This window comes from Pipistrellus kuhlii, unplaced genomic scaffold, assembly GCF_014108245.1.
Source record: "Pipistrellus kuhlii isolate mPipKuh1 unplaced genomic scaffold, mPipKuh1.p scaffold_m20_p_10, whole genome shotgun sequence".
Lineage (NCBI taxonomy): Eukaryota > Metazoa > Chordata > Mammalia > Chiroptera > Vespertilionidae > Pipistrellus > Pipistrellus kuhlii.
Genome location: NW_023425405.1, coordinates 50,877,596 through 50,900,450, shown reverse-complemented (window position 1 = coordinate 50,900,450; position 22,855 = coordinate 50,877,596). Strand labels below are relative to the sequence as shown.

The following is a 22,855-nucleotide window of genomic DNA, read 5'->3' as shown; positions in this document are numbered from 1 at the left end:
TCTTTTAAAGAGGATTATCAGATATTACTGACTCTGTCTGGAAAAACAAAGAAGAGAGACATTAGATAATAACAAGACCAGAAAAAAATAAGATGAGAGATTAAAAGACAATGCAGGTCAGTCATTTCCCACTGCTTATATATATAACTTTGAATAAAAAAGTTGACCATATTTGATCTGGAACATGAACATCAGCTAACCTAGCCATCATATATGAATGATAAACAGAGCAGGTAAACACTATCAAAACAGTGTTTTAGGAAGGTAGAGTACGACGCTGGAGTTGTGACACCAGAATCATGTTCTAGTAGCCTTAGAATAGAGAAACCCAGGCTGATAGCAACTGAACAGCAATCGCCCGAGGTTTCATAGCTCTTGAGAGTCTGTGGGTCAGAGGGTGAGGGAGAGGACTCTCCTAAGAATGCCTGGTTTGGTCCCATGCTTTATTTACTCCATCTTTCTTTGGACAGTCATGCGATTGACCCCTCTGCTTATGTTTTGCCTCCTACCTTTCTGATCCTGAAATAAACATTCTGCTCTTGAGGTTCTCTAGATCATTTTGCTTCTGACAGTAACAATATAATAGAGTAAAAAGTAACAAAATGCAAAGGTTATGAAATAGGAAAGCCATACTTAGTAAAATCCTAGTTCTGGAGCCACACATTATGTAATTTGAGTTGACGTAGATTTGTTTTTCAATAGTATGTCTGTACTATAATTAGATCAGTTTAAAGATAAGGTGTGATATAAAAGGAGATACCTTAAAGATCACATATTAGCATTAAATATTTCCTACAAAAGGAGTATTAGGTATTTTTCATTGGTAAGAAAAAATAGGAAAAACAAAATCCAAATCTTGGCTAACAAAGAACTCACTCTGTCCTCCAAAACAGGCTAGAATTAGTTTATAAAAGCCAGTTGTGGGATATCTAAAAATTGCCTTAAAATTTATTTGTAAATTATGTAGGGTTATTTGTAAATTATGTAGGGTTATTTTTTAATAGGAGTTGAATGACCATTACTGATGATTAATCTTTTTTCTTTCTGAATTTGGATTTAAGGTTAATGTCTTCAAGGACCCAGTTGCTGATCCCAACAAAAGGTCCAAAAAAGGTCGATTATCTTTACATAAAACACCAGCAGGAAATTTTGTTACACTTGAGGAAGGAAAAGGAGACCTCGAAGAATATGGTCATGTATGTATCTACACTGATTGGATTTGTTTTGTCCTTTTTTTTTCTTTTTTCCTTTTAATAGTAGCTTGGCTTTCCAAATTAAAAAGGAGGCTCTAGTTGTATTTAAGTTATAAAATTATCAGGACAATTTTTTTCTTGGAGGACAAAGCAGTTTTATTTTAAAATATACAATAGTTGACTGAACCTACCAAAATAAGGTGAAAAACAAGAAGTGGCTAGATCATAAATACGAGACTTGTATATATCGGGTGAAATATTTTATAACATTTAAAAAGTAAAAGTGTTTCCAAATAGTGACCAGCAGGGTTGTTACTGCTAAGCTTCAACAAGCTGTGTTTTTTATCTTACTCTGCTGCCAATTAGCAGTCAATTTTTTCTGAAGAGGAATAGTTAAGAATACTTAAAGGATATTATTATTACACTTCTCATAGCTATTTATATTATATAATAGTAAACTTTGGTAATTTTAACCCCCAAAAAGGGGGGGGGGGGGGTATTTTATCCAGATTCTAAAATGCTAAAGATAATCCCATTTTTAAAAATAATAGAATCCAGTTTAGATGGTTTTCTTTAGTTTTCTTTGATTTTCAGGGCAACTCATGTTATCTTAGTAGTATGAAATGTGAAAGCTACAGACTTGATTCAGATTACATAACAAATAAATGGTGAAACCTAGCCTTAACCAAGTTTTCTGATTCAGGTCAATCAAATTGGAAAAATATGTAGTATCCTTATGCTAAAGGAGTCCATATGATCTAATGGTCTTTAACATACAAAAGTACATTTATATTTGTGAACTTAAAAGTTATAAAATTTCTAATTCTTAACCCACTGGATTAAAAACATACTTATTTTTTAGGGAAACTATATTTTCAGAGAAAAGTTTATATTAAATATATAAACACACTAATTTAGTACTTGAGATTCATTATACTATAGCTAATACTCTGCTTGTTACTTTTATGATTTTGAGCCAGAATGAAAAAACATTACCTTTAATTAAAATATGTTTCTAAACAAACTTTTAGAATTAGATTCCTTTAGATAGCCTGTTAATACTTTCCTTTGAGTAGTATTTCCTTATAGCTACCAGGACTTTGCTGAATTACTGTAGATAGTCATAACTTATTTTTTAAAAGACATTGATTTTTAAGAGTATGTGAATGATATTCTAGAATTTTTAAGGTAGTAATTAACTTAAGCATTTTGATTTAAGAATAAGAGCCATCATTTCTTGATAGATTATGTAGAGCAGTGTGATATGAAACAACATAATGATGAAAATATTAGATAATGTTACATATCACAATCTTAAGAATCTTAAGCATGGTAGATTACTTACATATTTTTAAAAGAGAAATTAGAGATAGATAATTCCTTAATAAGACAGGAGTGGCTTTACCGGACTCAAAAAGGAATTTAGTACTGATTTCTTAGTATATCTTTGCTAGTATATCTTTGCTACCCTTGCCAGGATTAAATACATTACTTGTTTGTATCAGTGAATTATGGATATACACAAAGTAAAAATCAGTCACTGTGCATTAGCTAAGAAATAATAATTTTTTATTAAACTCCAGGCTTTTGCATTTACTAACGTAGGGTTGAGCCTGCTGGGTAGGAACAAGGGAAGGTTTCCTTTGCTGTACTGGCAGTGGTGCTTACACAGCCATAGTTCTAGGCAATGCATCTTCCACCTGAAAACACACACAAATGGTTCAACTAAGTATTTTGGTTTCAACTAAGTATTTTGGTTTATCCTTTAAGGACAACTTTTTTAAGAATGTAATCCTTAGATCATTCTTTTTCATAAAAGCTGTATTTCTACATAGCCATTTTAGATAGTACCTTGCTGTCTGACTGTTCTCCACCAGCATTCTTTGTGTATAAAATTATTTCATAATTTGAACACCATCAATATCTCTGTGTATTTGACTAGTCAGTCTAATTCATGAGCCAGGCTTAAGTATTCTGCTTGAGAGTATAATCATTAAACTTCAGTATTGTTAAATTTGTGCAGGATCTTCTCCATACTGTCTTCAAGAATGGGAAGGTGACAAAAAGTTATTCATTTGATGAAGTAAGAAAAAATGCACAGCTGAATATTGAACTGGAAGTAGCACCTCATTAGGCTTTGTTTTATGACGGGGTGTGTGTCTTTGCCTGTGTGTGTGCGTGTACATGCAGGCACCCATACACCAGTGTGGGTGAGTGTGTGATACATAATGTTCATTGTACAGATGTGCGGGTTTCTTTGTTTTATGATACATTACAGCCAAATTATTTGTTGGTTTATGGACATACTGCCCTTTCTTTTTTCCCCCAGTGTTTAGGTGATCTCAATTAGGCAATGCATTGACCACATAAAAGATTAATGCTAAAGTAAGCTTTTTAGGGCCCTTTGCCAATAGATAGTAATTTAATCTGGTATTGATCTTTTCTCAACAGAACTGAGAAACTTTTATATATAACAAAAGATCATATAAAACCGATTTGCATAAAGTTGTCATGATTGCTTTATGTTTATATTTAACTTGTATTTTTGTACAAACAATATTGTGTACGATATATTTAAAGTTTCAGTGATTAACAGTCTTTCCAACTTTTCATGATTTTTATGAGCACAGACTTTCAAGAAAATACTTGAAGATAAATTACATTGCCTTTTGTCCATTAATCAGCAAATAAAACATGGCCTTAACAAAGTTGTTTGTGTTATTGTAGAATTTTAAAATTATGTCGGGACACATCCTATAGAATTACTAACCTCACTGCCCCTTGTAGAATATATATTAATCATTCTACATTAAAGAAAATAATGGTTCTTACTGGAATGTCTAGGCACTGTACAGTGATTATATATGTTGGTCATTGTATTGTACCAGTGAAATGCCAAATTGGAAAGGCCTGTACTACAGTTTTATATGTCAAGTATTGCCTGTGGCTGTAATATGCACCTCAAGATTTTAAGGAGATAATGTTTTTAGAAAGAATTTCTGCTTCCAATATAGAATGTATACATAAATGTAAAATATTGACAAAAGTGGAAGTAGTGTATTTTAAAATAATTACACTTCTGAATTTATTTTTCCTATTCTATAGTTGATATGACTTAATACTGGAATGGGTAGTGAGTGTACTTATTTTAAATTTTTTGATTCTGTTATATTTTCATTAAGTTTTTTAAAAATTAAATTGAATATTAAATTGTATGGACATCATTTATTTTAAACTGAATTCCTAAATAAATAATATTCCATTTCCTAAATAAATAATATTCCATTAAGTTTTTAAATGAAGATGAATTATCCCCAGTCAAAAGCATGATGACATGAGTTTAAATAGAAGAATCTTGGAAGAAAATGGGCTAAATTCAAAGTATTCAGCATCAAAATGTTCTAGAGTGATTATCTGCTAGATTCTGAGTCAGTCATCACATCTAACTGGAGACCATTTGCTTTGTAGATGATTCGTATATATTTAGGTCTGCACTTGTAAGGCAGTGAAAGGTTGACAACTAAAGCCCAAGGCCAAATTTGGACTGGTTTTTTTGTTGTTGTTAAATAGCATCTTGTAGGGCTGCCCTCTCAGACAGCAGCATTGAAAGTGAGTAGTTGCAGTAGTGAACACATGGCCCAGAAACCTGAAATGTTTATCTGGCCCTGGCGGATTGTGCCTTGAATTTTAAGAGAAATGTTGATTTTCAGGGAAGGTAGGAGGTTAAGTAGATACAGAGTTTGTCTCTCATCCTTTCTTTTCTCTTTTAAGAATCTGATTAAATGTGAAATTTTAAAAAATTGAAAAGCCATAAATCATCTGTCCTGAACAATTACATGAGAAAGTATTTTATTAGTATTTTCTTAGAATAATTTAATTAGAGGTGAGTTACCTATTTTAAACATCTTTTATAACATTAAAAATATAGGTTTTTGCAGATGATTCTAAATACTTGTTTAATGAGAATAATAAGTTTTATTCACTTTCAGTAAAAGTTTTCATCTTGTAATTTATGGTAGAAAATAACTAAGATTTTAAATGTATCTAAGTAAAGATTAGTAGTATTAAAAAGAATACATCTTTTCACAAAATGTGCTCTAAAGGGGCTTAAAGAATTAAAAGAAACTATTACAAATAACTGATACCACCTGTAAGTTTGATTTTATTTGTTTAAACACTGGAATCGAACTAAAGGCAATATTCTTTCTGTACTGTGAATATCAGCAATTTCAAAGTATCTAGAGGAGTTTTAAGACTTTCAGTGAAGACTAAAATCTGTACTTTTGAATATGGCCATAGATTGCAGGGTGGGATGATTAATTCTGTTCACTATTACTCATTTGTAACTGATTAACCCTGAATTTCCATCACTGAGCACCACTCTGAGTAGCAGTGGTTAGCATAGGTACCAGGTAGAACTCTGCTGTGTCACCCTTTAAATCAGCCTCACTGTTTCAGATAAAAGCAAATGTCGTGTGGCTTTCCTTAAGTCATTAGATGTGCAACTGACATCAGTTATCCCTCTCAATTCATAATATAAAGTATTTGTATTTTAAATAGAAGATAGGTGTTCTGTATTAAGACTCTTTATTTGTACTCTAGAGTTAAAGTGGTTTTAGTGATTATCCCTTATTTCCTTTATTGCAATAAATTGTTACAAAAAATATTTTATCATTTGGAAAACTAGAACGAGGAAAAATGACAAGGTATTTATTGCTCTGTTTGCTATATTTAGAATTAAACACTTAAAACAAGTATTTTGTAGTTTTACATTCCTTTTTAACCCATTCAGTGGAGAACGTCAGTTTTTCTCCAGTTGTATGTTAAGTCAATTCTAATATATGTATTCAGCATCATAGATAAACATTTTATAAACATGGAAATAAAGTTTAGCTCTATTAGTGAAATGTTAAACTTGACTGTGTGCTTCCAATAATGGCATATTTCCAGACTTGCCTTTTTAAGGCATTCCTTCAGTTCAGATAATTAGAGAATGGGAGGGAGAAGTGTCAAAGATGACTCCTATATTTTACTTTCTGCAACTACTAGTATATATATGGTAGTGCCTCTTACTAAGAACACTAGAAGGAGACCAGCTTTATGGGGAGAGAAAGAGCACAATTCCTATATTAAGATTTGAGATGCCTTTGAAACATTTAAATGATACTAGATAGCTTTGTATATAGATTTGGGGACAAAAGAGTCTCAAGATACCAATTTGCTGTGTAGATAGCCACTGGAGACACAGGAAAGGATACTTCTCTAAAGACACAGGAAAGGATACTTCTCTAAAGAAAGTGTAGAGTATGGCCTGGCAAACCACAGGCCAGATCTAGTCCATCTATTTTTGTAAATAAAGTGTTTTTAGAACACAGCTCTGCCCACAGCTCTCTCTGGCTGTTTTCATGCTACAATGGCAGAGTTGAGTAGTTGTGCAAAGCCTAAAATAATTTACAGTATGGTTCTTAAAAGAATAAAATGTGTCCATTTCTGCTAAAGAGAACTAGACAAGATCCAGAAATCTGAGAAGACAAGTGGATTGTATGGTTACACAATAAAATCTTCTAGGAGGATGGCAGAAGTTGTAATGGAAAGGAAAACTAAAGCAGTGCCCAAGTGTTCAGTGAATGAGGTGTAGGGACCAGGAGGCAGCAACAAGGAGGGATGCAAATCTCAAAGGGATCAAGCAAGGGAGAGTACTAGCACAGGCAGGCCTGCAGAAAGCTCAGCCTCTTTGAAGGGTCCAACCATATGAGACCAGTACAAGCTGATTAAAAAGTGTTTCTGTAGCTTACTGTCCTTCACCAGGCACTCAAGCAATATTTGATGTCTAAATGGATGGAGAGAAGAAATAATCAAGATAAAAATTTCTTGATTTCATTAGCTTGCTACAAATACCCATTTTCTGATACAGGCCCATATGTTGAAGCGTTTACATAATCTTTAAATGTTTGTTTGGAATGTTACATTTTGTTTACATTTTATTTTTAAGAGACCAGCCAAAGCATTCTGCAACCAATTAAAATCAGTCACCTCTCCCATATATTTAGAGTCCTCCCACCTCATTTTATCATTTTATTTTCAGAAGTTTCTTAATTGTTCTCTCCCCCAGAGACAACTTTATCTATTTGGTTCACAGTTCTTTATTCCATTAAGACTTACTTATTAAATACTTTTAAGTTATTCCAGCAAAGAGAAATATGTTCTTAGGGATTTAGAATCATTCAATTTATCAATGTCACCAAAACTTTTTTAACTAACATGAAAATGGGTCCTGATGAAAATCAGGTATTTGCCTGCATATTGTCACATGGGCTGATTGAACCCTCACCTCACTGGTATACATGACTTGGTAACTTCCTTGGTATATTCACAAGAGACCTGAGGTTTTGACCACTTTTCAGAGCTCATGTTGCTGCTCTCTTAGCAAATACTGTAGTAGCCTGCCAATTGATTTTTTGGCCAGTTTATAGAATCATCTCTACAGAAAAAAGTTTTGGTTTATAATGATTTATGTTCAATTTATGATAATTCCAGAAAAAAATATTTTCTTTGGTTGGAAACAAAATTCAATTTAAAATACACTTATTCTGATCGACTTTTTTTTTAAATTTTGTGATTGGCTACTGAGCTGATACTTTTTTTACTTAAACTAGGTAAGACATTCTGTAGATTTTATTAAAATGAATTAGCTCTAGTGCTTACGAGCTCTCCTGATGAATTGGCCAAAAGTCTAATTTTGATTAGGTCTTCTAGGGCCCATTGGGGTTATGTTGGAGAGCTGGTTTGCCCCGTGGTGGTCAGCGCGCTGCCACAGGGCTCCGCTGCTCAGTCAGAAGCCAGGCTCATGGCTGGTGAACACAGCAGCACTAAGGATTCACTGTGGGAGCGGATCTAAGATGTCAGTTGGACATCCAAGGCTGAGGGACACTCACCCCCTCCCCCAAGTGCACAAATTTCATGCGCCAGGCCTCTAGTAAAAGAAATAAAAGCTTAATAGGGAGGTAAGAGAAATTGCTTTGTGAACAAGAGAATGCCATAGCTGAGTGTATAAATAGTCTAAATTTGTTAAAGGGATGGGCTTAAATAAATTGAGCTTATGGTTTAAAGCTAAAATAAACAGTGATAGCCCTAGCCAGTTTGGCTTAGTAGATAGAGCATCAGCCTACAGACTGAAGGGTCCCAGGTTCGATTCTCGTCAAGGGCACATGCCCTGGCTATGGGCTCAACCTCCAGTAGGGGGCATGCAGGAGGCAGCCAACCAATGATTCTTAACATTGATGTTTCTATCTATCCCTCTGCCTTCCTCTCTGAAATAAAAATAATAATAAATGCTTGTGATCAAGGTTAACCATATCGATAAGTAAAAAATTTCAAATAAATGGGTAATTAGGTTAGTAAGAGCAACTAACATCACATGACCTGGTGCTGGTAGAGTTTGAGTTTTTTTTTAAATGACTATTTTGTAGAATGGAGTCTATCAGAATCACCAGTGGAGCTTTTTTAAAAACCAGATTGTAAAGGCTGTATCAAACACCTACTGTGGTAACCCTAATAAACATATAAGTTTGAGAACCACTGCTCTATATGGGCACCTTAATCTTTAAACAGTATGAGTATATTTGCTTTTGTGTTTTTTAAAAGATAATTGTTCAAAGTCCTTATTTCTGTCATCTCTAAACACACATATCACTACCAGATGGTCGCACCAATGCTACATAGTTTTTCAGTTGAATACACTTAGTAGTAGCAATAATCTGGGTAAATTTTGTGGATCTCTTATAACAAGGTCAGATCCAAAACAAAAATTAACAATGACTAGGGAATCAGAAAGCCACAGAGCAAACATTTGAGATTCATTAAGATGTTGAATAAGAACATGAACAAAAATCTAACCCAGATAATAATTTAGAATTGGCTTTAATTAGCTCCTTATGTGATTCTCTGGATACTAAAATCATTCATGTGTAAGCCTGACTGATGCCAAGCCCTCAGGCTCTTGAAAGCAACCTCTTTTCTCTCACCATTAGAGTGGCTAAAAGGACCACCAAAGGCTCTCAGATACTATACTGGGACAACAAAAGGCCTACAATAGCTGCAAACTTACCTCAAGAGCCCCAACAATTAAACAGAATGCTCAGTTCTATGGAAAGGACCCAACTTGCTGCAAAGTGGGGGCCTCCCACCCTGTGGGGGAGAGCTTATTCCAGTTCCATTGATATCTACATTGCAGTTTGTAGATATCATGATCAACATGATGCCTATCATCCTATGTTTTACTTAATTTGTTCCAAAACAGTAAATGCATTTTTCCCTGATTTGATCTTGTTAGAATTTAACGTGGCCATTTCCCAGGTAGCTCTAGAAGCTAGCTAAAAATCAGAACTTGGGTCACAGATTAGAAAATAATTTCTTGAAAAGCCCTCCTAACTTTCCCACACACCATATCCTTAACCACTTGTCCATTTTACAAGCTTAAAATGACTTGTAGCAAGAGTTTTTTTATACACTTCTATATTATTGTAGTCTAGAATGAGGATCTCCTGCCAAGGCCCTTAATTACAGCAGCAGCAATAGTATTAATAGGCAACAAACCAATTTAACATATCAGATCTGATTTCTGTGAGGGAAGAACTGTCGTCTTAATTCTATGGATTAACAGATTGAAATTCAGAAAGTTAAACAAGAAAGGGAGAGAGCCGTCCCACATCTTTCAGTTATAGCTCAGTACAAGATATGAACCCTGATGTACAAAAAAAAATATCACCTGCCCAAGTTATCACAACTAATTAGTTGCAAACCCTTAAGTTGACTGGTTAAATAAAGAACAGAATGAGAGAGAAATCTGCCTCTCAGATGTTAACAGGAGTCTGGATCTGAGTAGCTGGTGTTGCTTCTAAGGGCTTCCTGTGGAAGACGGAATGGCTTTGCTTTGTCATGTTCTAGATCAGTGGTTGCCAACCTTTCGGACCTCACAGACCACCAGTGATCCGCGAACCACTGGTTGGCAACCGCTGTTCTAGATAATTCATTAGTGACAGAATGGGAAAATGGATTTTAATTTGACATAAGAAATTATATCTAATGCTTACAAACCTCAGAAGTGAAGAAATTGGCATTTAGAGATGGCCTAAAAATGCAAGCTATCCAAAGAGACCCAAGCCACTTGTGAGCTCAGAAAATACCTCAGGTCCCTCCCAGCCCCATGATTTCTACAAGTCCCTGGAAAAGTGGGGAGGAAGAAAGGAGGCTTTTAAAGTGGAAGAGATGATTCAACGACAACGATGATGCCTATTTTTTCGCTCCCAACAGAAACCCAGAGAATAAAGAACAGATTTTTTTCCCCAATGTCCCAGTAGAGGGAAATGGACTATGAATGTTGGATCTAGAAACACAAAAGAATGGAGGGAAACAAATAGGGAAGAGAAAAAAGAAAATGTTACGTTTCCTTAGAGACAACTGTTGAAGGGATCCTACATCTCAAAATGGTAATACTTGATAAACTCAATTCCTTAAGTAATCTACAAAGATAATAGAAAGGTTTCACCTAACTGAAAAATTCGAAAACCTATTTTTTAGTCCATTTCTTTACTTCTTCCATGGAAAAATATTTAACAAAGCATTATGACTGGTATTATGAGTTGGCTATATAGTGTCCTTTAAAAAAGATACCTCAGACTGTAACCTTGCTAGGAAATAGGGTCTTTACAGAGGTAATCAAGTTAAAATTAGGTAATTAGGGTGGACCATAATCAAATATGACTTGGGTCTTTATTTTTAAAAAAGGGGGGGGGGAGGTTTGGATACACCAATGGAGAGGCACACAGGGAGAACGCTATGTGAAAATGGAGGCAGATATTGGGGTGAAACATCTACAAGCTAAGGAAGATCAAGCTTGCTAGCAAACACCGGAAGCCAAGAGAAAAGCATGGAACAGACCCTCCTTCAAAGTCCCCCAAAGGAACCAACCCTGCAGACACCTTGATCTGGGACTTCTAACCTCCAGAACTAAGATAAGTTTCTGTTGCTTAAGGCACCTAGTTCATGGTATTTTGCTACAGTAGCTCTAGCAATCTAATACAACTGGCAATTCTGAGTTTCACCTTCCTTAGACACTTTCTAGTAAAGATTTGGAATACTCTGCAATTTTGAAGCTCATAAGCAAGTTAAAGCAGAAAGTAAGCTTAGAGGTCATTGAGTATAACAGGAAAAACAAATTGAGGACGAGTGAGTGAATTGCCCTTGTTTTCACTTTGGCAGAACCATGACTAAAGTTCATGCATCCTGACTCCAGGCCACAACTATTTTCACCAAGACTTAACTGTTCCAAAACTGCAAAGAACCCTTGAATAACTGCCTGCTGGTTGGTCAGCATGATTCTAGTTATGTCTTGCTGGCATGTCAAAAGGGCAGGTGTCATTTTACTCACTAGATAGTATCACCAAGGACTCCATCAGGGAGGCCACAGATGGGAGGAATAGATGTACCTGGGGTCTGCCCAACCCTTTTATTCTCCAATCGTCACCCACTTTATTAAGAGTTGCACATCCTCTCCTCATCCACAAACTACCAAGGAAACAGCTGTTTTGAAAAGAGGTCCCTGTCCCTCTACACGTCTTTCACCCACTGGACCAGCCAATGACTCCCTCTTGAGGAATTTGAACTCAAAAGTTCAGCCCCAATCAGGTGTGCTTATAAATGGAACAGATAAGAAACAGGAGCTTTTGGCAAAAGCCATTTTCTGCCAAGTGTATTAGAAACTAGAAAAGTGCTGTTTCAGCCAGATAGATAGATAGATAGATAGATAGATAGATAGATAGATAGATAGATAGATAGAGTGGACTTGGAGAGACAGGGGAAAAAAAGAGAGTGAGGAAACCCTTAGGTTTCCATGGGGCTTTTATCCTGGTTCAAGAACATCCCTAAGGCTCAGCTGCTTCTTGATCAAATCCTTTGGCTTGAGCTAGCTCATAGGCTTCTGTTGCTTATAGCCAAGAGTCCTCATTTACCAGAAAACATCTATGAAACCACTGGCTGGGGAATGGCCAAAGCCAGTGCACTGTGGGACTTTCCTGAAAGCACCTTTCAGGAGGCCTTGCAAAGCCACCTAACCGTACCTTTTGAGCCACATTTTACCACTACACCTGTGAGGGTGAAATTAAGAGTTTTGGTGATGACTTCATCATACCTAGACACTCTTCTCACCCCCTAATAAACTTTGAGCTGATATACTGACCACAAATTAAGTCTTGCATTCATTCTAGCTACCATATTTTTAAAAGGAGAATAATGGCTCATAGTCCCTTATCTAAAATTGTTAGGGCTCAGTGTTTTTGGAATTCAGAATTTTTCAGATTTTAAAAGTATGACCCATATATTATACAATAAATTATATAACTCTCCAAGCAGGGTCTGGGGCTATCCTCTAATGAAACACATTTATATTTCTGTAATAACATGTACAAATACCATTTAAGTGGATTAAATCAAGATAACAGTTCGTGTTATTTTCCTGCCAAATAACTTCCAATCAGCAGACCAGATCTTACCCTCAAGTGAGTTACTAAAAACCTTAGATTTGGAGCTTTCTTTACTGTGATCATGGACCATTACTAACCCTCATCCTATAGAATAAAGAGGTAATAAGCAAATTGACTGTCACACCCTCACAAGATGGTTTCCTATGACCAGGCCAGCAGGGTGGATAGTGAGGGACGACCAAATGACTGAACATCAGACTGCGTGGGGCAACCAGGCCAGCAGGGGGGCAGGGGAGGAAAAGGGGTGACCAGGCTGGGGGGGAGGGATGTGAGGGGTGACTAGGCCAGCGGGGGGGTGGGCAGTTGGGGGTGACCAGACTAGCACGGAGATGGGGCAGTTAGGAGCAACCAGGCTGGCAGGGAGGGGGCAGTTGGGGGCGACCTGGTCAGCAGGGGGGGACAGTTAGGTGTGACTAGGCTGGCACACAGAGGCAGTTAGGGGCGATCAGGCCAGCGGGGGTTGGAGGGCAGTTAGGGACAACCAGGCAGGCAGGCAGGTGATTAGCAACCAGCAGCCCAGGATTGTGAGAGGGATGTCTGACTGCCTGTTTAGGCCCGATTCCCGGGATCAGGCCTAAACAAGCAGTCAGACATCTCCTGAGGGGTCCTGGATTGACTGGGTGAGGGAATCCCTCACCCTGCCCCCTGTACACGAATTTCGTGCACCGGGCCTCTAGATTAATAGATAATGTTTTTGGCCATCTGTTTACTTAAGTACTTTATTCAGGGCCAAACGGATTCAAATCCTGGAAGTCTAGTTCCAAAGGATAGAGCTTTAAACTATCACCCTGTCCTGACACTCACTGTTATAGTGCCTCTCCAAACACACTACCAGAGTATCAGGCTGGTTCCAGACCTAGAAAACTACGTGGAGAAAAATTAAGAGAACTAGAGCTGTTTAGCAAAGAGTAGAAAAAACCAACAAGGAGATGCAATTTTTTTTATAGATATCTGTCTCCTTCCCAGATTTCTTCTCTAATTCCATTTTAATAAGAGGACATTAGGGAGGTAATGCACAGCAGCATGAGATCTCCAGGTCTCTCCCCTTCAAGTTACAGAGCATTGGACAGTTATAACTCAACAAAGGGTTTCCTGATCAGCATGCAAACATGTCTGAGACGTCGCGCGTTGAGACATATGAATGTGGGCATATCGGAGTGAACAGCGGAGACAGGACGGAGGGAGAAGGACAGGGGCAGATGTAATAGCAGCGAAGGTTGAGGTGCAGCCCCCAAACAGACAGGAGCAACAGAAACAGCAAGTAGGCCAACATGGCTATCACACACTAAGGCTGGGCCCAGGGTCAGAGACAAAGAAATGGCATTAAAAAATCAGTGTTCCAAAGCCCATCAGCACCTGACAAAATATTTCAGATGCTACACCTGGCCATTCTATAACCCTGTGAGCCACCCAGCAATAAAATCCTCAACTGGCAGTTTGCAAAAGGGCTGAAAATACTTTCTAGCCAAAATGGCTAAACCCATTAGGAAAAGCCCAGAACCACAATTCTGCAAACGTGCTTGCTTTCTCCCTCCCATTCATCCCAGTGCAGATGGTAGAGGCAGCCGAGTCTACTCAGACTGAGCAGCCCTGCCAGCAGCTTCTGGTTAAAGGAAGGAAGCATAGGGAATACACAGGAGAACCACAGCCCACCACTTCCAGTCCATTGGAGCAGTGCCCTGAGACTGAGGTAGCTGGGTCATAAAGGGAATGCCCACTTCCACAGGGAATACAGAGCGTTTTCCCACAAGAAAGGTGATAGCCTCACAGATATCCTGGAAGCCACAGCAGTGCAGGTAAGAGAAAATAAAAAAATTTGTGCTTCAGCTCCACCTGCTGGAAAATAAAGGAAAGACCTCCACAATCAACCTGCTAAATAGTGAAGTGTCAAGTACAGTAAACCTGGATTTTCAGACCTCATTCTATGAGGTCAACAATATCTTGACTAGAGGCCCGGTGCATAAAATTTGTGCATGGGGCAGGGGAGGGGTTTGTCCCTCAGCCCAGCCTGCATCCTCTCCAATCAGGGACCTCTTGAGGGATGTCCCAGGGTCCCCAGTGGGATCAGGCCTAAATTGGGCAGTCGGATATCCCTCTCACAATCCACAACTGCTGGCTCCCAACTGCTCGCCTGCCTACCTGCCTAATTGTCCCTAACCCCTTCTGCCTGCCAACCTGATCACCCTCTAACCATTCCCCTGCCAGCCTGATTGATGCCTAACTGCTCCCCTGCCAGCCTGGTTGCCCCCAACTGCCCTCCACTGCAGGCCTGGTCTCTCCCAACTGCTCTCCCCTGCTGGCCTGCCCCCCCCCCCCAACTTCCCTCTCCTGCAGGCCTGCTTCCCACCAACTGCCCTCTTCTGCAGGGCGGGCCCCCAACTGTCCCTCCCCTGCAGCCATCTTGTGGTGGCCATCTTGTTGGAGTGATGGTCAATTTGCATATTACCTTAATTAAATAGGATACCAAAACCTGGCAAGGACAACACAACGAAAATTACCAATATCTCGGTTGACTACAGATGCAAAATTTTAAATGCTAGCCAATTGAATACTACAATGCTATAATACTTTTAAAAGTTAATACATCACAATTGGGTTCATTTCAGGGCACAAGGATAAGTCAACATATAAAAATCAATCAATGTGATACACCTCATTAACAAAATAAAGGATAAAATAATATGATCACATCAACAGATGCAGAAAAAGCATTTGACAAAATATACCGTCCATTCATGAACAAAACAATAAAATGGGTATAAAAGGAAAGTGCCTCAACATAATAAAGGCCATATATGACAAACCCTCAACTAATATTATACCCAATAGTATAAAACTGAAAGCTTTTCCTCTAAGATCAGAAGACAAAAACGCCCACTCTCACAACTTATTCAACAGCATTAGAAGTCCTAGTCAGAGTATTCAGACAAAATAAAGAAGTAAAAGGCATATAAATTGGGAATGAAGTAAAAACGTCACTTTTTGCAGATGACATGATTATTTATATAGAATACCCTAAAGACTCCCTCCCTTCTTAAAACTTCCATTCGGGGTGGGTGGAGGAGGGCATTAACCCCCAGCCCAGGGCTCAGCCCCAGCCAGGTGTTCACTGTCCCCCCTTCCCCAGCCTCCCTGCCACCGTCCTGCTCCCATTCCCAGCGAGGGTGGCCGAGGCCCTAGCGGCCTGGGCGCTGCTGCTGCCACCACAGAGCAGGAGCGCCTTCACCAGAAGGCCTCAGACTGTCCAACACTCCATCCCAGACTCATGGGTGCCTCCCCTCCCTCCTCACTGAGCACACCTGCTCTCCCCGCCACCTGCCGGCACCACCCCCTCCCATGTGCAGCCCCGTGTTTCCTTCCCTTTTCCATTCCTGTGTCTTTTTTTTTTTAATATATTTTATTGATATTTTACAGAGAGGAAGAGGGAGGGATAGAGAGTTAGAAACATCGATGAGAGAGAATCATCAATCAGCTGCCTCTTGCACACCCCCTACTGGGGATGTGCCCGCAACCAAGGTACATGCCTCTGACCGGAATCGAACCCAGGACCTTTCAGTCCGCAGGCCGACGCTCTATCCACTGAGCCAAGCCAGTTTCAGCCTGTGTCTTTTTCTTGTTCCCTTTCTGTATTTCTGTTTCTCCTGTTGGCCTGTCTGCATGCAGGCCTGCCTTCCTCTCCCTCTCCTTTATTATCCTCTCCTATCGTATCCTATCCTACTCTGGGCCCTACAGCTGCCTGAGCAGAGGGCAAGGACTCAGCCTGCTGTTCCAGTGGTGACATGACACTGTAATAGATAATTTGCATATTTCTCTATTATTAGTATAGATATGTTCTATAATAATATCAGTGACTAACATATTTTTTTATTTTTTTAAGTGTTTATTGTTGGAAGTATTACATATGTTCCCTTTTTCCCCCATTGACCCCTTCTATCCTCCCTCCTGCCACCCCAGGCCTTCACCACCTTATTGTCTGTGTCCATGGGTTATGAATATACGCATGCAAATTCTTTGGTTGATCCTTTCCCACCTACCCACCTTCACTCTGAGATTCCACATTCTGTTCTATGCTTCTATGTCTTTGGATCTATTTTGTTCATCAGTTTATTTTGTTCATTAGATTCCACATATGAGTAAGATCATGTGATCCTTGTCTTTTTCAGTAACTAACATTTACTGAGTGCTTTTTATGTGCCAAGGGCTGTACTAAATGTATTACAAAGGAGGTCTGCACTGATCTTCATAACAATTTTATGTAATTACCATTATCTCATAAATAAGGACTAATATTAAGCAAAGTGAAATGTGTTGCTGAAATTTGTTTTCAAATGTGCTAGTATATGGAGCTAGAACTTGAAACTAGTGACTACAACTGCACAGGTCATGTGCTTAGCCACTGCAATGTGCTGCCAAACTAGGGACAACAACAACAAAAAATGTAACCCAAATGCCTTTAACAGAGGAATAGTCTTAACAATGACTTCCACCACTAGAAACACAAAACTCCCAGTCCCACTTTGGTTTCACAATCAAAATTCACTTTGGTGGTAGGGAAGAAGAAACAAATATCTTTTCCATAGAAAGAAAGAAATGATGATAAGGAAAAAAGAGACAAGTATGAAAGTCTGCCAGGGGGGTGGTTTGGAAAGGGATTTTTCTCCAAAACCACCTCAACTTCTCCCTCTAACAGCCCGACTACAGGATTTCTAACCAGGCCACTGATGGAGAGAGTGCAGGCTCCCCAATTTTCCTAGTAGAAGCTGCTCTGCTGGCCTCACCCCAACTGGCCCTCCCAAGAGAAAGGGTTGAGAGTGTGAGCAACTTTTTTAACTGGCAGAGGCATGGAGATTCACAGGGCACTGGAACATGGCCTCCCTTTTCCTAGAAAAGGATCACTTCTTTGTTTTATCTCCTTGGAATTTGGAGAGGATATCATGAATCCTGTGCTCTCACCAAGCCTGTGGCTGGCGCTGCCCCTAACTTCACTCCTGCTGGAAAGGAAAGGAGCTGCTTACAGACGGCACTGTCATTGGCCATGTTCGGGGGCTCAGGGCTGACTCTCCAGAGCCATTTCCTCCTAGTTCAAAGTCCAGTATGTGGGAAAGAGTCCACAGATAAACCAAGTGCCAGAGCTGTAGCTCCGGGTCCAGAGTTCCCAGGAGCACACATTAGAATATGTTCTCAATTATGCATTAAAGGGAGAATTTTTAAAAGCAATAATCAGTATAAGCCAGTCACAAGGACCAGTGTAGACAATGTGCTATAAATCAAGGATTATGATTAATCTAATTTTGCATGCCTGAAAACAGTAACAATGATACAAAATAAACAAGTAGCACATATTACCCTGATGAGCAGACTGTGGCAACCATAGTCCATGGTTGTTTCTCTTTATAGTCAGCTGTTATTAATAGCTACTTAACCCAACCTTATTCTCTCTTCAGATCCATGGGAGTAAACACACATCTAACTTGTCCAAACCTTACGTGAAAATCTCTGAAGCATATTTATGTTCTCAGGCAAATAATGGGGTATTTTCCAGACAACTCTCCCGACACCAAAGTCCTTGTAGAAAGTCCCTATTAAATTTTTACTTTTCTTGTAGTCAAAGTTTGCTTATTTCCAACTTGCCCAAAGTGGCATGATGTTGCTCCTTTCACATGCCCAAGAGTCCTGAGCACCTTAAACAATCTAACCTCCCTCACTCTTTCCCCACCGCCCCGGCTCTTGCCTTTGACCAAACAGATGAGAAAAGACAGGTTTAAGCATTAGAAGTACCCAGATTCTGAGCAAAGTATTTTTTGGATTCTGATCCCAGCTCTGCCACTTACTATGAGAACCTGAGCAAGATACTGCACTTCTCTGTGCCTCAGTTGTACCATCTGTAAAACGGAAGCAGTGACTCAGCCTCTTCCACAGGTTTGTTGTAAGGAGCAGATAAGAAATTGCATGTAAACCAAATACCATTATGTCTACGCAGAGGGAACATGCAATAAACATTATTTATCATGGTTCTTCTGTGTTCTGACCTTTGATGGCTCCTGCTTGACCGTTGCAAGAGTGGTTAAACCCTTAACTCTGGCATCCAGCAGATTTGAGTTCAAATATAGCTCTGCAATTCACCATGTGACTTTTGACTTTTTCCTTAACCTTTAGAAGCCCTTTCTTCACCTATAAACATGGGATGACTATAGTGACCCACTTCTTAGGATTATGGGTGGATTAAATGAGATAATGCATGTATTCAAAGTCTAGCATGTAGTTAGTAATCAATGTTCATGGCTTTTTAAATTTTAATTTTATATGTATTTCAATTTCTTCTTCATTCAAGTACTTAGAAATTAGAACACAATTGATTTCCCTACTGAGATTTATGGGTTTACTGCAGTTTTATAAAGTCAGTTTATTTGGGGAAGCAAATCCTGGTTCTAGGAGTCAGAATATCAAGACCCTGGACATGACTCTGTGATGTGATCTCAAGAAATAGCACAAGCTCAGGTTTCTTAACTGTCAAATCAAATACAAACGTCTTCCCTTACAGGGCAATAAGATTGTCGTTGAGTAAGATGAAATATGCTTTGTAAACTATAAAACAATACAAAAATATATTTCCCCAGGATAAATGAGAACTTAATACAGTAAATATAAATAGAGCATAATCTTTCTAGACCTATAATGTCAAGTATGACTTGAAGGAGAGGAAATAAGGAGAGTCGTAGAAAATGAGGTCAAGGGTAACTGGGGGTCCTGATTGATCTGGACCTGCCATAAGGACTTTGGTTCTTACTTGAAGAAAGGAAAGAAGGAAGGAACAAGGAAGGGAGAGAGAGAGGGAGGGAGGGAAGGAGGGAGGGAGGGAAGGAGGAAGGGAAGGAGGGAGGTTGCATGGTTTCTCCTTTGCATTGAGGGTCTCTGACACCTGAGTAACCTGGAGGTGAGAGGGAGGGGCAGATTGTAAAGACAAAGGCAGGGAGACCTGTTAGGAGGCTATTATATAAAGCCAGAGATGAGTGATTATGGAAACTAGAGAAGGGTTGTGGCAGTGGAAGTGGAAAGGTGTTAAGAGGATTCTGAGTGTATTTTGAAGCTGAGAGAGTTGGATAATGGGAAGAGTGAGAGAAAGAAGAGGCAGGATGCAACTGAGCGAATGGAAAGAATGCAGTGGCCATTAACTGTGATGGGAAGACTGGTGGAGAAGCCTCTCAGGAGGGCCAGGCGGATGATTGGGCATTTGGCTATGGAGATGCCACATAGAGCCAAGAAAGGAAATCCAGGACATTAGTGGAAGTTGGAGGAAGCTGATATCTGGAACTTAGGAGAGAAGATACGAGCAAGCCTTGATTATGTGTTAGAAGTTAAACTCCCCTAGTTGTGGTCTTTATGTCCTTTAGCCTATCATCATTAGTCTTAAACCTGTGGTTCTTAAATTTTAGTGTTCATAAAATCACCTGATTGCCCTGGCCAGTGTGTTCAGTGGTAAGAGCACCGGCCCTTGCACCAAAAGGTCATGTGGGTTTGATTTCCAGTCAAGGGCACATACATGGATTTCGGGGGGGGGGGGGGACACACACATGGATTGACCTTTTTCTTTCTCTCTCTCCCCTTCCCTCCCTTCCACATTCTCTCAAAACCAATGGGAAAATATTCTCAGCCTTGGGTTACCTGAGGCCATGCCCTTAGACTTTGGGAGGCAGGGAGGTTCTGACCATTCCCCTGCATGGATGAGGGTACTTCTGTGGGAAATACTGAGAAACCTTGCTCTAAAACTACAGTGGCCCTAAAAAGGGAAGTTGAGAGGAGCCCCTAATAGAAGGCCTGCCCCAGAGCAGTGGGCTTGGAGAGAGAAGTTGATGGGCCAAGTCAATGCGCTCACTCCTCACTTGCCTGTTGATCCAGCCAGCCATTTTACATGCCTTTATTACATTCCTCCTATGTATCTAGGATAGTAATAGGTGATGACAACAAAAAGGGATCAAAATAGACTGTGATCTCAAGGAATTTAATGTCTAGTGCAAACATTCTCTAACATGCAGAGGTGGACAAAATAGGTTAACAATAAAAATAAGTGATACTATAATTAATAATAATAATAATAATACAAGAATAATTTCTGTGTTTTACACATTTACAACTGTAAAACTACTTCTGCCCACTCCTGTATGTTGTGCCCATCCTCTCTGTGGCTTCTAGCCCCTCTGACATTCTGATCTATACCTTCAAGACGTACATATTCTACCAGTTACAAGACCTCTGTGGGTCCATCTCTCAAATCCACTTGCTCTGTTTAGTTTGTTCTATGGGTAGACTTACACCCTGGAACTTGGTATCGCAAATCCATTTTTGTTCCTGCCAATAATAACTCTCTAGCAATATTCTGGAAGGAATTTATCACATTTATTGATGTATTTATTTTGAAACATAAAGGGAGGAGACACAAACATGGAGTATAATGATTTTCTGTCTGACAAAGAAAAATAACCATTTAAATAACTTTTGAAGCAACAGCTCTCAATTTGAATACTATTATCCCTGAAAACCAATTAGCATAAAAGGCCTTTAGAGGCTTTTAAAGGCAATCTTACACAGGAGACAGATGCTTAAAACCTAATTGGGTCAAAAGAGGGTTTTTTTTTACTCACAAAGATATGTTTCATTTCAAAATACAGGCCAAATCATCATCCTGATAATCATGAAATCAGAAAACACTTATCTAAAAAGTTTCTCCTAATTAATCTGTTTAGCACGCCATCCCTTCTGCACCTGCCTCACCTAATCCTCTACCTACCCAGAGCTCCAGAAGCAGGATTTCACTTGCAGGAGCTGAATAGAAAGGCCAGGCCTAAAGAAATCTTAGACTTAACAGAGAATGTAGAAAATAATTTTAAAAGAAAACTATGTATCTATACTTTCTGAGCCTCTCTTATCTGAAAAGTAGACAGCAACCTCCCTTTCTCCACTCCCTCAGGAAGGTCTCTGCAACCACTCCCCCAGCCCAACACCCTATACCCCAGTCTGAGCCAAAGCCCCACCACCCTCTACTCATCTAAAAGGGAAGATGATAAGAATACCCTCCAACTAAGGCTGGGTATATGGAGTAATTTTTCCCAATCTTTCTTTCATCAAGGCCTTGCCTAAAGGCAGACTCTGGGAACCTCTGCGCTTCTATGGGAGATGAGGTAATAGGAACTGTAATTACTCTCACTTCTGAAACAACTTCATAGATAAACAAACACAGTTTACAAGACCCTGGACAACAGGCAACAAAGGGAGTGATTCCTTAGAGACAGGAAACAAAGAAGAAATGAATCAAGACAAGCTTGATGAGTTCTGTGAGTTAAAGAAATGCAACTGAAGGGCCAAGAAGATTATGGCAGCTGGAAATCCCATGATTTGCATATTGGCAGAGTAGCACAGAGAGAGAGAAAAGAAAGCGAGCACTCCAGAGATCTGCAGAGGGTTCCCCTTGAGAATTCAGCTGAGTACTAACCAGAACATGTGAGCAGGGAACTAAGAGTCAAAGGAAACACTTATCATTTGTTGATAGCCATTCTGACAGGTGTGAGATGTACCATTTTGATTTGCATCTCTCAGATGATTAGTGACTTTGAGCATGTTTTCATATGACTCTTGGACTTCCTTACTAGCATGTCCTCTTTTGAAAAAGAAGGAGTTCTTACCATTTGCAACAGCATGGATGGAACTGGAGAGCATTGTGCTAAGCGAAATAAGCCAGTCAGAGAAAGATAAATATCACATTATCTCACTCATTTGTGGAATATAATGAACAACATAAACTGATGAACAAAAGCAGATCCAGAGACAAGATAGCATCTATCAGACTGCCAAAGCTCAAAGGGAAGGTAGGGGAGGGCGGGGTAAGGGGGAGAAATCAAAGGACTTGCATGCATGCATATAAGCCTAACAAATGTACACAGACACGAGGGGGTGAGGGCATGAGTGTGTGTGTGTGGGGGGGGAGAATAAGGACATTTATGTAATACCTTAAAACAGTGTTTCCCAACCTTCTCTCATGATGAGAATCACCTGGTGGAGTTGTTAAAACACAGATTCCCGGATCCCAACTAAGAAGTGCTAAACTAGAATTTTTGGGAACATATAGGT

At 39.3% G+C, this 22,855-nt stretch overlaps 1 protein-coding gene and 1 long non-coding RNA gene across 7 annotated transcripts in view; one reads left to right on the top strand and one right to left on the bottom strand.

The window, feature by feature from the left end:
- Positions 1-6,100, top strand: part of NAMPT (nicotinamide phosphoribosyltransferase) — a 38,620-nt gene extending 32,520 nt beyond the window's left edge. For 5 of the 6 annotated variants that reach the window (XM_045578545.1, XM_045578544.1, XM_036429712.2 and 2 more), the window contains 2 exons: positions 1,062-1,196; positions 3,217-6,100. In XM_045578545.1, coding sequence (XP_045434501.1) covers positions 1,062-1,196; positions 3,217-3,327 — 246 coding nt within the window. In that variant the 3' untranslated portion in view covers positions 3,328-6,100. Of the gene's footprint in view, positions 1-13; positions 117-1,061; positions 1,197-3,216 lie in introns of those variants that run through there. The other variant, XR_004986581.2, reaches the window with a different exon arrangement.
- The window catches only part of LOC118714407, a 57,237-nt gene continuing 37,127 nt past the window's right edge, over positions 2,746-22,855 (bottom strand). Inside the window, exon 3 of the long non-coding RNA XR_004986583.2 lies at positions 2,746-2,893. This is a non-coding gene — a long non-coding RNA (uncharacterized LOC118714407). The remainder of the gene's footprint in view (positions 2,894-22,855) is intronic.